General features: G+C 39.7%; 1 protein-coding gene across 4 annotated transcripts in view; it reads right to left on the reverse strand.

Annotated features, from left to right (window-relative positions):
* Positions 1-5,190: 5,190 nt before the first annotated feature.
* The window catches only part of ATP6V1C1 (ATPase H+ transporting V1 subunit C1), a 99,772-nt gene continuing 87,801 nt past the window's right edge, over positions 5,191-17,161 (reverse strand). For all 4 annotated transcript variants that reach the window (XM_049633555.1, XM_049633554.1, XM_049633553.1 and 1 more), the window contains 5 exons: positions 11,165-11,257; positions 10,979-11,072; positions 8,721-8,818; positions 7,742-7,868; positions 5,191-6,398 (listed from right to left, as the gene is read on the reverse strand). In XM_049633555.1, the coding sequence (XP_049489512.1) occupies positions 6,303-6,398; positions 7,742-7,868; positions 8,721-8,818; positions 10,979-11,072; positions 11,165-11,257 (508 nt within the window). In that variant the 3' untranslated portion in view covers positions 5,191-6,302. The remainder of the gene's footprint in view (positions 6,399-7,741; positions 7,869-8,720; positions 8,819-10,978; positions 11,073-11,164; positions 11,258-17,161) is intronic.

The raw sequence follows: 17,161 nt of genomic DNA on the forward strand, positions 1-17,161 counted from the left end.
TCAAGGTCCGTGAGTTCGAGCCCCGCGTTGGGCTCTGTGCTGACAGCTCAGAGCCTGGAGCCTGTTTCGGATTCTGTGTCTCCCTCTCTCTGCCCCTCCCATTCATGCTCTGTCTCTCTCTGTCTCAAAAATAAATAAACATTAAAAAAAAAATTAAAAAAAAATACACTTACACCAGCCACATTTCAAGTGGACTACAGCTCATATGGGGGAGGCTACCAGCCTGGGTGGTACAGACACAGAATGTCCATCATCACAGAAATTTTTTGTGGACAGTGCTAAACCAGATTAACTGTGTGGTCATATTTGGAGGCAAAAAAAAAAAAAAAAAAAAGTCTATTCTTCACTCACTGACTGATATTATATAGGTTGATAGGTTGACTTTTATGGACAGATATCCTCAAGTATGTTTCAGACTTTTGATTTCACAGATCAGTAATTACAATACTTTTTCTAATCTCGGGTTGTTAGGCTCAGTGCCTTTTTCCTGCCCAGCATCACATCCCTGGTACCTAAAACAATACCTGATTGACGGTATGTGCTAGAAAGCTGTCTGCTGAATAAATGAACATATGTGCACACAGGTGGACAGACAGGTTGTATATATCCTTACTTTTTGCATTTTATCTTTGGTGAAAACTGTCACTGGCTGGCACTAGTCACCTCAAGGTATTTGGGTTCTAAACACTGGTTCTATACACAAAGCGCCTCACACACACACACACACAGGTTGGATTAAGTCACAAAATGAATACAAGTTGTCTAGAATTTTCTGAGACCTTTATATGAATAAATGCTTGTAACAAAATATTCCAAATCAGAACATTACCTAGTTTTTGCGGGCTTCTCTAAATTGACTGTATGTTTCGTAAACAAACCATGAAGGGGAGTTGGGGGTTAAACTACCTGTTTGCTTCTAGATGGCACCAGAGCGCCCTCTTGTGGTGAAATATAGTACCTGTGTAGTCACAATTTCTTTAAAAAAAAAAACAAAAAAAAGTGACTTTCTGCTTCTCACATTAAAAACTGGACTGACCTGTACCTACTCTGAGAATCAACCCAACTATGTACCAAGATAGTTAAGATCTGGCAAGTTGTGGTGGTGATAAAAGGTAATTTAAGAATGATTTGTCACAGAACCATCCAAAGAGGTCATCCACGTACCTAGGAAACAGCAAAATACATCAAAGCTGCTCTCTGGATTTGATACTCTGGATAGTTTCTGTTCATCCTCTGGTTAAAAAAAAATATTTTGAAGTTCAAATATATACAGTTTTTCCTTTTTCAGTCTGGCATCAACAATTATCTTTGCTGCACCCAACTGTTTTCACTTTTTTCTTAATATCCTTTTGTTTCCTCATACAAACCATTCTCTGAAAATCTGTTTTGGTTGTTCTTTTACACTCTTATAAGCAGTGATAAATCATTCCCAAAGTGGGTTTTCATATAAAGGATAGAAATGTGATTCTGGTCACTTTAGGTTATTTTTACAAATTTCAATTTGATATTCTATGGCCTTGCGAGAGTAGAAGACACCTGCATTCATCAGTTTCTGTGGAGGCAGAACTTTCTGGTTCTGCTGATTAATAATAATGTAGAATGCTTCTTTAGGTGGCAGAGTAGCAAAGCTGATTTATCCTTAATGATCCTATTGAGTGTTGTCTGTGAGAAAGAGAGAAGAATCACTATTTGAACGAGACCCCAACATGCTCCCAAATCCTAAATCAACAACCCTATCTGGGGGTTCAGAGGAAAGGTCTTCCAAGGGTGGTCTCACTTAGCTGGCTGATCACCAGCATCCAAGTCTCTTGGGTGTTTGTTAAAAATGTAGATTATTCGGGGCGCCTGGGTGGCTCAGTCGGTTAAGCAGCCGACTTCAGCTCAGGTCATGATCTCGCGGTCCGTGAGCTCGAGCCCCGCGTCAGGCTCTGTGCTGCCAGCTCAGAGCCTGGAGCCAGTTTCAGATTCTGTGTCTCCCTCTCTCTGACCCTCCCCCGTTCATGCTCTGTCTCTCTCTGTCTCAAAAATAAATAAACGTTAAAAAAAATAAATAAAAATAAAAAAAATTTTTTTAAAAAATGTAGATTATTCTTCGGACCTACACAAGACTTACCACATCTCTGTGGAGTATGGCAATGAATCTGCATTCTTATTAAATTCCCCAAGTAACAACCATTACGGATCTAATCAATTTCACTATTAGGTAAACTGTCAGGAAATCTGTTTGTGTTTGCTCACTACTGCTTCATTTTAAACTTTCTTCTTCTTGCATTATCTTGACCATTCTTGGTGCGAAGTACGTTGTCGTTTCTCATCAGTTTCACTTTCTTCTCTAGCTAACCATCCCACGAGCTATCCCCTACTGCCGATCGGTTCCATGGCGTTACCTTGTTCCCTTTTTCTCCAAGTCACGGGGCCCAGATGAAAATCTGTCCTAAGGGTGAATCTGCTGGTAAATAAAATAGTTCTGGTGGGTTATATTTTCTAAAAAGGCCAGAATTACATTCATATTAATCTAAAGCTATCTAGGCTAGAAAAATAAAGACCCTAAACAAGTTTACTTTACTGAAACGGTTAAACTTCAATTTACAGAAAACTAAGTTACCATAGTTTTCAATGTACTTCCTCTAGAACATAATATTGTTACAGATCTTCTAGTAGAAACCATCTTTTACTGATGCTAATAGATAAAAACAACCATTTTTTTTTTTCCTACAGAGCACGGCTTTCATTATAGGCTATTCTATAATATGTGTATGTATGGTTTTTAACCTAGTGCATTTGCTATTTCTTTAAAAAAGGGGGGGGGGTGCCTAAAGAGAATAAAGGAGAATAACCTCATATCTAGATCAATTTCTTGTTATCTTATTTCCAACATTTGGGACTATTTAATTTTGAAGTGAGAACAAAGGAAAGTTTACATTTGCTGAGTATTTGTGATGCACAAAGTATTACTTGAAAGGTATTACTTGGTATGTCCTTATTTAAAAAGCTGCATGGGAGTCTGATCCATCCAGACCACATGGTGTCTGCCTAAGAACAACTTCATCAGGTAGGAAAACCTTCCAGGTTGAATTACCTGAGCTGCTGAAATTAGCATACAACAGCTAGACACATCATGACCTGTCACCAACGAAAATGTCTGGGCTCCCAAGTTCCTGCCAAACACCAGCGCAGTTTACTATCTCATGAACTACACTTAATTGCCTTTTCTATATCGTGACCTTTTGGGGTGAAGGTGAAGGAATATGTCTGGCTCACTCCTACAGGACCCAGCAGAGGGCAGGAGGCATGATATGGACAAAAGAGCCCAGCAGTCAGAAGTCTTCAAGACTTCTTCAAGAGCTCAAGTTCTGACTCCAACTCAAAATCTGTGAGATCTAAGAAACCACTACAATGCTTTGCCCCTAAGCCTCCACAAGTAGAATGGGGACCACCAGTCCTTCCAGCACAAACAACACAGGGAAGGGGTGAGGCAACAAGTGTTGAGAGCACCGGCGGAATGGTCTCTGACAGACACCCAACAAATGTCTAATGAATGTCAAAGTTATCTGAGCTCTGTCTCAGAGAACCAGCAGCCTCTGAAGCAAACAAGGCAAAACAGTAGGAAGAGTCCCTTCCCAGAAACGGTGGCTGCCATCACAGGTGTAAAAACTTCAATGCAGGCTGAAGCTCAGAGACCCACACTGCTTTAACATTATGCTACGTACACAAACTCTACTCACCCCACCACACACACGCGTGCGCGCGCGCACACACTTCCTTCCTTCTATCTTCAGACTCCACAATGTCACAAATCTCGAAATTCTCAGATTAAACACGGGTGAAAAGAAGCTACAGGCACTCATCTAGGATGGTGAGTACGTGCATCTAATAAGCTCTCTCCCCAGCCACCATTCAAAGCACTCCGTGTGCAGGGGGGGATCTATTTCAGTCAGCACAGCGGCCCTATGAGGTGGGCACTCAGGTTGTCCCCAGTCTATGAAGGAGGGACCGGGGTGTGGAGATACAGGGCTCATCAGTAGCAGAGGTGGGCCTGGGCTCCACAGCTACACTCTCAGCCACTCTGCATCCCTGACAGAAATTATAGTGAAAGTTCCCAAGTTCCAAATGTACGCTGGGATTTTAAACTTGAAATAATCCCTACCTACATGGGTCAAAACATGTTACAGTCCAAGTAAAACCTTAAAGTCATCACGTAGGCCTACCAATCTTTTACTGTAATTGTCAAAACACATCCCCGACCCCAGATTATGCCCATTGTACAGATACTAAGACTCGAAACGACGCTTGCAACAGAAGGCAGAGAACCAGAATTTTCTGATATCAAAACCAAAAATTTTCAGCTGCCTCTTATCCAAAGGAAAATTGAAAATAAAATCTGCATTCTGAACGTGTCTTAAATTTAGAATTCTGACAGATAACTTGGCAGTTTGTGTCGAAACTTTAAATATACATACCTATGACCTGTGAACCCCAGTCCCAAGGTCTTGCATATGGAAATACTAATACAAGTAAACAAAGGTATTAGAAGGATGTTTACTGCAGCAGTGTTTGTTAAGAGCAAAAGCAAAACATAACCTGTATAGTCATCCAGTCAGCTATATTATGGCACAAATACATGATGGAAAACCATGCAGCCAGTTAAGAGAAACTGAGGTAGCTCTAGACAGATGGACCTGTGGCTCTTCTGGATAATACTAGTAAGCAAAAAAGCAAGTGACAGAATATATGCGGTCTGATCCTACTTTTATTTAAAAATAAAGTGTTGGCGCGTGTGTGATATACACGTTGTGGAAATCTAGTAAAAGGCCTGGAAGAATACACAAAAACTTCCTTAAGAAGAAATGTGAGAGGCAGGAAGGGTCATCTCTCATTGTTTACTTTACAAAAGTCTGAATTTGAAGTTAACTTCTCTTGAAATAACAGTATAAATTTTTGAAGTAGAAAGTATTTGGAAGGTTAATTTCTAGAAGGAATAGAATAGGTTAGAAATGCCCTTACAACAGAAACTTCTCTCTCCCATGTGCAAGCCTGGGAGTGCACAGGAAGGCTCGCACTGCCACAAAACCCGCTTCTAAAAGTTCCTTCAGGATGTGAAACTAAGTCACACCATTTCAGAGATTTTTAAAACTAACACTGCCTCTTTTCAGACCATGTCATCAATGACATATATGTCAAAATGAAGCCTTTTATCACAAATCTTAAAAAGGAAACCTGTGGGGGCTCCTGGGTGGCTCAGTCGGTTGAGCGGCTGACTTCGGCTCAGGTCATGATCTCGCGGTCCGTGAGTTCGAGCCCCACGTCGAGCTCTGTGCTGACAGCTCGGAGCCTGGAGCCTGTTTCGGATTCTGTGTCTCCCTCTCTCTCTGACCCTCCCCCGTTCATGCTCTGTCTCTCTCTGTCTCCAAAATAAATAAACGTTAAAAAAAAAAAAAAAAAAAGGAAACCTGTAAAACAAGGACTTACACAACACAAATGACCGAAACCGCACAGTTTTGCTATACTTTATTCAAAGTTGGCCCTTCTCTTAATTTGAGCGAACTCAAAGTCTAGTGTCCAAATGTAAATATCCGTCATACGTTGAAAAATAATCTTTACATTTGTGCTGGGACCCAGATTTGGCACACTTAAATAATACCCGAGTCAGACACAAATGGTCGACACTCCATACATAACAAAACCCTGCAAGTGGGACAGCAAGTTAGCTACAATATCATTTATCAAACTCGCAAACTCAACTGTCACCTTCCAAAGTTACACACACCACAATGCACCTTTGCACAGGTCATTTTATTCTCTCCTGTGGGTGTCAACAGTGCTCACAGATTGTAATTTGAAACATTCAGAAAGCACATACCTGAATATTGTCACATTTCTTTACATCATGATTCAGTCACTATTAAACAGTTATGTCTACTAAATACAGTGAACAAAATGGTATAAACGTTTACCATTCCCTTGTAAACAAGGTTTTTCTGCACAACAGTAACAAATGGAATTAATGCATACCACAATGAGGAAAGACCTTGTCTTTAAATAAACTGTTCTGTTTATAAATAAACTCTGATTTTTTTTTTTAGTACACATTTACAGACCTGATCAATAAAAAGAAATAAGACATCTATTTTCCTTGAACAAGAAAATACTGAGAAATGGACCACTACAGAAGAACTCACCTAGGAGAGGGGGTCAGAAGCAAGCAAAGGACAATAGAGAGTTAAAAGTACTGTCATACTGTAACCTATTTCTGTTAGAATACACCAACACAAGGACAGGATTGTCTGGGAAGGAGCTCTTTTTTACTTGAATTCCAGCAAGTTGCAATCAATCTTGTAGTACACATAGGGGTAGTATTCCTGCTGACTCAGGTTTAAGCCTGGAATATCCATAGGAGCCTATGGAAAAAATCAGAATTATTCAATGAAATACTTACAGAAATCAAAAAAAGAAGAAACTAAGTATTACCATTCACCTTCCTATTGACCACCTACTGTGGGCTAAGTTTGTATGTTTACCCTAATTTAATCTGAGTTAGGCATTATTACTCCTATTTTGCCAATGAGGAAACACAGTAAGTAGTAAAGCCAGATTTAAGCACTGACTCCAAAGCCTGTAGGTGTTTAACCATAATCCTACCAATGCATAAAATTTTTAAAAATTTTTAAATCTCAGGTTTGGGATATTGGGTTTATGGGACATATGGCTTATAAAATGTTGAACAGAAGTAAACCAAGCATAATTTTAATGATATCACTTACTATTTTAAATGTTTTAAAAATGTTTTTATTTATTTTTGAAGGAGAGAGAGACAGAGCATGAGCGGGGGAAGACCAGAGAGAGAGAGAGAGAGAGAGAGAGAGAGAGAGAGAGAGAGAATATGCAAAGCAGGCTCCAGGCTCTGAGCTGTCAGCACAGAGCCCTCCTTATGCGGGGCTCAAACTCACGAACTGTGAGATCATGACCTGAGCCAAAGTCAGTCGCTTAACTGACTGAGCCACCCAGGCGCCCCTGATATCACTTACTATTTATGCATGTTTTAAGAATACACTGGTAGGAAATTATGTATCAAATAGTTGGACATCATTTTTTACTGATAATGTAGGAAGTAATTTCCTTCATTTTCTTCTATCAAGAAAAACTGACTTTCCATGGGTTCTAACTAATGCAAATGTGAGTGACATACTACTATCCTTAAAACGAAAAGAAAATCAACAAGGTATTTGAAATAAAAAATATGAAATAAAAGCCCACTACAATTTTAAACAACGGCAATACCAAAAACACACGTATGTTGTTTATATCCTCTGTTTAAAAGAAGATATAAAGACACCAGTTTAGAAAACTGACAGTTCCCTTTAAAATGCTCCTCTATTGACTTCGCTACTTCTACCAAATACAGTTAAAATAACTACTTATTTTCTTCTTCTCTGCCATTTATTAACTTTTGTAAACAAGTGTATCACTGGTTGCTTCTTTATTTCCACAGCTATGAACATCTGATCTATAGCAAGATAATGACTGGCTTAGAAGCAAAGCACTGCTCTAACTAGTATAAAACAGTAAACAATGTAAATTACTTGCTATGTTTAGCTAACAAATTAATGGAGAATCTCAAAGCAATTAAAAAAGATAGATTAAATAATAGGATATTTACTATCCCTTTTCTATCTCCTTCCAATAATTTTTTCTGAAATTAATTCCAGTTCCTACTCTAATAAAATACCGAATAAGTACTTACATCAATAATAGCTGCCGCACTGCTGTCTAGATGTTTATACAATTCATATAATACTTCTCTTAGTTTCTTCATTGTTTTCTTATTGGGCTGAAGGAGCATTGCTTGGAAGTTCACGGGCAAGCCATACCTTATCAGGAAGCAAACGTGTAGTGTGTAACACAAGTAAACATATAAACAGACTTTTGTTTCAAAGCAAATATTCTCATACTCTTCTTTAATCACAGTTAATAGAGAGAGGGTACCTCATTTTAATGATCACCTTTGCAAGTTCAGCTAATTATACAAAGAAACTCAAATCTTCTCTGGTCCTCACTGTCCACTAGAAATCTTTCCTTAAAATGAGAGCCAATTGTCTACTAGGAATTATTTTTAATTACTCTTCAGTTTCTAAGGTAATCTATGAATCTATGAATCCCAGCAAATAGCAATAATATGTATACTTAGTAGACACCTTCATAGTAATAAACATAATTACTCACATCTTGAAAAACCAATGAAATTTACAAAGAGTGAGCATGGCTACAGGCAAGCATTTTGAACTATTTCTAATATAAGCAAAATGTACAGAGGATCACAAGATGATTGAGATTTTTAAGTGTCTCAAAATAAAATATTTTAGGTTAATATGAAACAATGATTTCAAATAAGTCACCAATACACTGTGTACTAAACTACCTATAAAACATACAAAAGATCTTCTTTTAAGCAAACATTGGCTAAATAGTGTATAATTTACTTTTAGCTTAACTACACAAGAAAAGAATCAGGGAGTACAGCAGCATGGATCACTTTTTCTAATCCTGGTATTAAGGACAAGACTAACATGCACGTGTGATACTGCCGATCTCTCCCTCATAGCTGTCCCTTCGGTTTCTCGGCTGCAATTTCCCATCACTGGACTGTGTGTTATAACAAAGAGGCCAATGTAAAGGGACCTATGACCCCTTCAATTTCAAGTTTCTTAATTAGCTTTCTTTACCTTAAGACAGACTCAACAAAAACTCTCAACGCTTTCACATGAATCCACGCAATAAACGCCTCACTGAAATTTACTTTCAGCCACCGTACAAGTGGTCCCTATAAAAAGGAAAAAAAATTACCACAAATTTAGTATAGAAATGGCAATTAAAAATAGACAAATCAAATATTTTTATTTTATTTTTTTAAACATTTTTTTAATGTTTATTCTTTGAGAGAGAGCGAGCACACGAGGAGAGGGGCAGAAGACAGAGACATAGAATCTGAAGAAGACTCCAGGCTCTGAGCTGTCAGCACAGAGCCCGACATGGGGCTCGACCTCACGAACTAGGAGATCATGACCTGAGCTGAAGTCAGACGCTTAACCAACTGAGCCACCCAGGCGCCCAACAAATCAAATATTTTTAAAGGAGTGACTATCTAGTAAGAATCTACAAGAAAATCAAATCACATTATAATTCGTTTTTAAAAATGTTTCATCTTTAAAATGTTTTAAAAATGTTAAAATGTTTTATTTTAAAACATTTTAAACAAATTTTAAACAAATTTTAAATTTGTTTAAATTTAACAAATTTTAAAATGTTTCATTTTTAAAAATGTTTTAAAAATGTTCTCATTATCTTGGATGCTTCATCTTCAATAAAATTAAAGGGTTAGTCACTACTCTATTACCTCAGTAGACACTAAAATTCACAGAACCTACTCACTACACAGGAAAAGACATACATTTTAATGAAAGTAATTTAAACTGATACAGAATACAGATGTGCCCTATGCTTGAAAACCAAAAAACAAAAACCTGGATGTATTATGCAATACATTTCAGACATTTAAAATAGAATTCAATTTACAAACAACTTCTCAGGAACAAGGATAAAAAGTTATGCAATAAGTCTTTTTTTTTTTTTTTAAATGTTTATTTATTTTTGAGAGGGTGTGCAGAGAGGGAGACAGATGATCTGAAGTGGGCTCTGTGCTGACAACAGAGAGCCCAAGCCGGGGATGAATTCATGAACCGTGAGACCATGACCTGAGCTAAAGTCAGATGCTTAACCGAGTGAGCCACCAGGCGCCCTGCAATAAATCATTTAATACCTATCCCTAGGTCTTAATTTTTTCTTTTGTAAAATCAGGGATGTTCATCTAGATCTCTTAAACCTCTCTGCACATTCCAAACTTTTAAAGATTCGATTACATTAAGTTCTTTTTGAACTTAAAGTATTCAGTATGATTTCCAGTATTAAATAAAAATACTTCTTCAAAGAAACAGCTTTCAAATAACTCAATACTGCCTCTCAATACTTAAAAGACATACATGATAAGTTCAGCTAAGTTATTTAGACAACATATTAGGCTCATTCAATGTACCAACCAATTAATTTAAGGAAAAAGGATCATAAGACAAAGTGAAAAATCTTTGGTTAAAATATCTGTTCTTTAAAAGGGTTTGGGTCCTTCCTAACAAGTTGGTTTTACTGGGCATTACTTGGTTAGGGTTAGTTTTATCCCAAATGAGATGATATGGTTTATAAAGTACCTAGGAATAATTTCAAATGGGATTTGCTTTTATTTCTTTTTCCATTTCAAGAGAAATCCATTTTCAGTCATTCTTCCCCTCCCAGACAAGCTTTTTGTCTTCACAATAATCCAGCACTTCAAAGATGGCAAGGAAGTTGACACCATCTTCCGTTTTCACAATTCTATCCCCCTTCCCCATTTTGCCCAGAACATACTACAACTCTCCAGTGGTTTAAATACCAATTGCTTCAGTATAAGATTGCGGCATTAAAAAAATTTGCCTCAAGTGAAAATTCTTACTGAAAAAGAAAGAATACTATTTAATTAAAATAATCGCTTGTAGGGATTTAGATGGAATAATTAAAGGTATGATTTCAAGATAACTATTCACAGATCGAAGTCTGTTTAGAGATAATAACCAGAGGCGCCTGGGTGGCTCAGTGGTTAAGCATATGACTCTTGATTTTAACTCAGGTCATGCTCTCACAGTTCATGAGTTTGAGCCCTGCGTCGGGCAATGCACTGACAGCGTGGAGCCTGCTTGGGAGTCAGTCTCTCTTTCTGTCTCTCTATAAATAAATAAACTTAAAAAAAAAAAAAAAACTATTAAAATAGAAAAAATAACTAAAACCAAGTGTCTGAAAAGTAAAATCAGAGTTTTCTTTTAAATAAAAAGAAGAAAGCAGTGCTGCCCTCTTCTTTTGCTTAACACTGATAATATTGAATATTAACAACACATACAAACTGCTTTTTCTTGTCAGTAGAAAGCCTGTTCATTTCTTCTTTATCTGCTTTCATCTCCTCTTCATTATACTGGAAGTCACGAACGATGAATCTAAATTTTGGGGAGCGGGGAGAAAACCAAAATTGTCCACTCTGTGTATATAGGTAATCAACAAATTAAAAATCAAAAAATAATAATCTTACTTGTTTTCCCTGGCTTTGTGTCTGAAGTCATCAACTGCCTTCCTAAACAAGGTGACATTGCAAAGGTAACTGTCTTGGTCCTCTGAGAGTACACTATGGGGGAAAAAAAGTCCATTTAAAGTTTGATATTTATTCCTCTCTTTCACATTGAGGGCAGACTTCACAAACAGGAGGAGGAGGAACAGTAAAGGGCAGCAGCCCTTCTTCCCAAACCACCTCAATGCTAACCATCTGTGTTTACGATTTTTTATTTACAATGTCTTCATAGCCCTATGTTACATTTACCTCTCTCTAACCCAACAAAATCCAACATTAACTCAAGTGAAGTGTCCAAACCCTAAGGACCATGCTTTTCAATCTGTAACAGTGCCAGGCCGGCTGAGGCAAAACCAGGAGCCAGTTTATTTCCAGAGTTTCCCTGCTTTCTTGCTAATAAGTACCTTCTTCTCTTCTGGAAAACAAATTCTCTCTCTCTCCAGCCCAACCCAGCCCACTGAGGCCTGGCCCACCCTCTCTGCATTGCCAGTACCTGCTACCACAGATCTTTCCTTTGTCTCCCTCCACATCTTAACTCAAAAACTGACAAATGCAATGGTCTAAACAACTTCTGACGCATCTCAGATTTTTTTTTATGCATCTCAGGGCTTCCTTCTAGGCTCTAGAAGATCCCAGCAGCGAGATCAGAACTTCCTCCAGTCACAGTTCCCATGGACATCACTGGAATGACTTTTCTAGACACGATGGGGAAATTTTAACTACCATATACATCTGAAATGCCTGGGGGAAAGACCCACTGATTGGAAAGGCAAACTTCACAGTTCACGTATACTATGATCCTGATTTGGCTTTCAAAACTTACCTACAGCTACTTATGTACAGAATCCCATGTATGAGGTCTATGAAGCTATACACTGAATTGTTCCAACAGTGATGATGGTGGGGCAAGAGAATCACTTGGTGGTGGGTGGCGGGTTGGGGGGGGGGGGTCTCTTCTCCTTTCTATCTTTCCTGTATCGGGTTTTTTTTTATTTGTTTAGTTTTTATTTATAACATGGTACTTCTAAAATCAGAAAAAAATGTTTTATAAACCTGAGGGAGTGCTTGTGGAATTCAAAGATATTTTACTAAATATGGGGGGGGAGGACAAGTTTAGTTTTTCTAGGAAGTCTAAGAACTGCCTGATTGGCAGTTAATTCAGGAGGCAACTACAACGCTTTAATGCAGAATGGCTAGAAGAACTGAAGCCACTGATTCTCAGTCTTCCTCTCCAGCAATAGGCCCAGCAGATGCCTCTGGGAGGAATGGCCACTGTCATCACTGACACAGAAACCCAGCTACTGCGGATTTAGAACATTTAAACTTCCTTTTAAAAGGTGCCCTCTCTGGCTGGCTCAGTCGGCAGAGCGTGTGACTCTTGATCTTGGGGTTGTGAGATTCGGCCCCACATTGGATGCAGAGATTACTTTAAAATAAAATTTAAAAAAAAAAAAAATTTTTTTTTTTTTTAAATGAAAGGTGCCCTCTCAAAACGATTACCCTTAGTTCCTGCTCCCAGTGACTATCAAATCCAAAGCAAGGCAGCTACCAAGTGGACAGAACTTAATAAAAAACCTTTAATGATCTTCTGGTCTACCAGGCTTGACTCTAATATGCACACTGTGATCAAAAGAAATCCAAATCCAACCTGACAGGCTACTACAGACCCCTAACAATATCCCACCACTGTCACAGTAATCTTTTAAATTCATACGGTACTCTGCTGTTTTAAAGACCGTTTCAAAAGCGCCTGATGTCTGACATGCTCTGAGACCATGAGCAGGGTGTCTATTACACAGGCTCCTCTGTCATGTAGAGACCTAGGTCACGGCGAAGTTGTTTGGTGTATTTAAAATCCTTATGATGAAGGGAGCCACGATAAAAATTCAGTCTTATTTTAGGACTAAATCCTGCTGTGCTACCTTATTAAGAAAAAAATAAATAGAAACCATTTATTTGCTTTTCCTTCCTATCCCCAGGAAAGAGATTTCTTAAAATCTTATTAAAAAAACCAACCACGTGTCCTTGGTACAATGGACTTTCAATCATTTAACATGTACTCAGCCTCAAAAACAAAACAAAAACCACACACACCACCACCACCACAAAAGCACGTACTGCGTCTCTCTATAAACGTGCACAGCTCTTGCTACGTATTAGGAATAAAACTAGGGGGTGCCTGTGTGGCTCAGTCAGTTAAGTGTCCAACTCTTGATTTCGGCGCAGGTCAGGATCTCATGGTTTCAAGCCCCGTATCAGCCTGTGCACTGACAGTGTGGAGCCTGCTTGGGATTCTCTCTCTTTCCCTCTCTGTCACCTCCCTCACTTGTGCTTTCTCTCTCAAAACTAAACTTTAAAAAAAAAAAAAAAAAAGGAACAAAACTAAGACAAAGTGGTTCTCTGACCTCAAGACACGGGTCTAATAAAGGAAACAGAAAGAAACAAGTAACACGATACAGAGTTGTCAGTGTATCAGAAGATATATGTGACATATTGGGGCAAAAAGGGAATTAATAACTTTATCTCAGGGGCACCTGGGTGGCTCGGTCAGTCAAGCGTCCCACTTCAGCTCAGCTGGGGATTGCACAGTTCATGAGTTCAAGCTCCACGTCGGGCTCTGTGCCGACAGCGCGGAGCCCGGAGCCTGTTTCGGATTCTGTCTCCCCCTCTCTCTGCCCCTCCCCCACTCATTCTCTCCCTCTCCCTCTCCCACTCTCTCAGATAAATAAACATTAAAAAAATAATTTCAAAAACCAACTTTACCTCAGAGAATATTAAAGAGTTTCACAAAAGCAGTGATGCCAAGTGGAAGTCTGAAAGACAGGCAAAGAAGAGAACATGCCAGTAGAAGCCCATATGCAAACGCATATAGGTGTGGAATAGCATGGTGCATTTGGGGAACTGCCAGAAAGAAGTGTAGCTGGAACACAGGGTACGAAGGGTGTGTGTGTGTGTGTGTACACACACGTGCCAGTAACAGACTGGTACACCACAAAAATGAAAATGGCAGCAATGCAGGAGACTGATGAGAAGAAGAAAATATTGGAGATAAGGAGCCCAGATAATGGCAATTACAATAGGCCAGGCAAGAGATGGGAGTCTAAACTAAAGCAGTATTAGTAGCTGAGGGAGTGAGGGGCGGGGGAGGAGGGGAAGAGGGGGAGGAACAGCTTTAAGTGGGTGGACCTGAATGAATTGTTGGTATCTGACCACTTTTGACCTACAAAATAGCAATTTCATATGGTTCAACCAAATGCTACGGATGGTAGAAATAACACAGCTGGTTAAATTGGGGTGGGGCGGGGTGGGGGAGGGAGAGGGAAGAGTTCGAAATGAAGGACTCCCATGTTCTGGTTTGGTAACTAGGCAGATCTTGCTCCCACACACACAAGGGAGATGGGCGACTGAGGCTGAGGTTGGGGGGACAATGTCCTATTGCGGTTACCGACGTACAGACATGTGCAGTGCCCGAGAAATCCAGGCGTGTAAGTCTGAAACTATGGGGATCTCCAGGCCACAGATGGAGATTTCAGGGTCCCAAAGCCGCAGGCAGAGGCCAGAGTCCTGGGGGTGGTTGAAAAGGCGCTGACAGAAGAACAGGTTGTCCCACTAAGACAGAAGAGCCCAAGTCCACTAGCCAATACTCAGGGCTACCACATTCTGTCTCACTCATGCAATTCAGGCATAGAAGCCAGGAGGCTGCATTACAGGCTAATGAGGGGAGGAAGTCACAGGAAGTCACAGGGTCCAGAGACGATGGTGCACGCAGGACAACAGTTAAAGTGATGACTTCAGAGTCCAGGTTCAGCAGGAGAAGCAGCATGACTGGAGGAAATCAACAATGTCAAGGTAAAAAGGTGGACTGGAGATGTGGACAAGGTCAAAGAGCAGGTTCTGTCACAGTGAAAAAAAAAAAAAAAAAACAGAAAGAAGGCTCTGGGTCAAGAGCTGGATTACAGGTTTAAGCCTTTCTAAAAGTAAAGCCTTTCTAGAAGTCAGGGATGTGGCAAGGGAAGGGCATGCAAAACTCAAGTGGACTTGGAGATCTGCAAGTGGCAGGGATCAGGGAGCTGACAAGCCAGAAGCTGGAGGGATTTCAAACCAAGCCAAAACAAGCAGTGACCTTAAGTGATATATGAGACCAAGGTATAGAAACAAAATGAAAACCAGAAGGAGAGGAAAGAGGTAAGAAAGTACCATCTTTTCATGATTAAACATGGACATAAACACTTCCCAGATGTGATGCTGGCTAGGAACTGGCCAGGAACAGCCTAAAAAGGAGCTCAGTTTGGCTTAACTCAGCTTGCCTAAGTTCTACTAGATTCAAATAAATGACCCAAACACACTCCTTTCTTTTAGTTCTATTACATAGAAGTAGCAGCACTATCTTCACACAGATGTAACCAGGCCTGAAGGAAACGTCAACATTTTCCAGGTGTTTCACGGCACTTTCAGTAACCCATGTGAGTGGCCGTGCTTCTGGAGCTCACTAACTCTGCCTGCCACTTCTGATTTCTTAGTTCACTCCTAAGACTCAGACCTGCCATCTTCTCTGTCCCCTAACCAATCTTCCCATGTCACTGCAGGGGCATCTCTCCTGCTTTTCTTCATAAAAGTTATCTTTGCAAGCCCAGCTATACAACCCAAAGGAAACTTTTCTCTGCACAAGTTTTTTCTAGGCTTTCCTAGCTACGTTCCTCTAGCCCCCTGAACACCAATCTCAGTGAAGAACCAATGCATTTGTGGTACTGCTTCCAAAAACACAGAAAAGGCAAAGCTAACTAGCAATTGGACCTGGTCAGACTATCTTCAGAAGCAGAAGTACGTAAAAAAGAAAAGTGGTAACCCTAAGTACCACTTAGGTGGTGAAAAACACCTCTCTTTGAGCAGGCTTTCCAACAAGAAGCAGAACAGCAGCCAGCCTCCACTTCTTTGGCCGTAACTTTGCATGGCATTTACACGCATCCCTACACTTATCTACACAACAGTGGCATGGCTCAAAGTCTGCAATAATTTTAAGAGTTAAGTAGAAAATTTTGCAGACAGCAAGATTCTAAGGGTTTTTTTTTTTAAGTGACATTGTTTCCTTCAGGTTTGAAGACAGTATTTTTCAATCCATTCTCCTACCTCACAATTCCACTCTCCTCTTCACTGCTCCCAAGTAAGGACTTACGTACCAAGAAGCGACAAGTGAATGCATCACTACTCACAAATGACTTAAAAATAAAGCACTTAGAAAAATTACTAGCACACAGCAGCTACTCAAAAATGTTAGTTACTATGATCAGCAAAAAAAAACCAGCATCAAGTCCTAGAGTTCTTTCCTGAACAATGGACAAAATTCCAGACTAACCCACTACAGCCTGTCTGTCCCCCATGAGTGAATCGTGCTATTCACGGTGCCGGCTGAGATGCTGCTGTTCTTGCGGACTAAATTTAAAAAGCTAAGCCTCACGGCAATGGTTCCAAATGTCTTTTGAACTGAGAAAAAGGTAGAACAGATGTTTCCACCGACTGGTGGTCAGGGAGTACTCATCTGTCATTCAGAAGACAGGTGTTGTCTACACTAAACCATTCCCACCTGGCATTTTTTCCTCTAAACTACTAAATTAATCTTCAAAAGATGCAACTCTCTGAAGTAATATTTTTAGAGTCCTTCTTTCAGAGTCAATTGGAAACGTGTCTCCACACCACTCCTCTGGACCTTAGGCCTGGCATATATACAACTTGCATTCCATATGCACTGGGTCCGTAGTCCCCTCCTTCCCCTGCCTCTTGGACACCAAGTCAACCTCTTCGGCTTTAATGGCCTACAGAGTACAAAGGTATATGCAGTTGTTATTTGTCCTTCAGTGGAAAACTAATATGAAGACACCACCTTGGTCTTCAGTTTGCCATGCGAAGGGCTGGTGTGTGAACAGAAGGTATTCCCCGAAATGGAGAAAAAAAAAAAAAAAATTT

The sequence above is a fragment of the Panthera uncia genome, chromosome F2 (genome assembly GCF_023721935.1).
Source record: "Panthera uncia isolate 11264 chromosome F2, Puncia_PCG_1.0, whole genome shotgun sequence".
Lineage (NCBI taxonomy): Eukaryota > Metazoa > Chordata > Mammalia > Carnivora > Felidae > Panthera > Panthera uncia.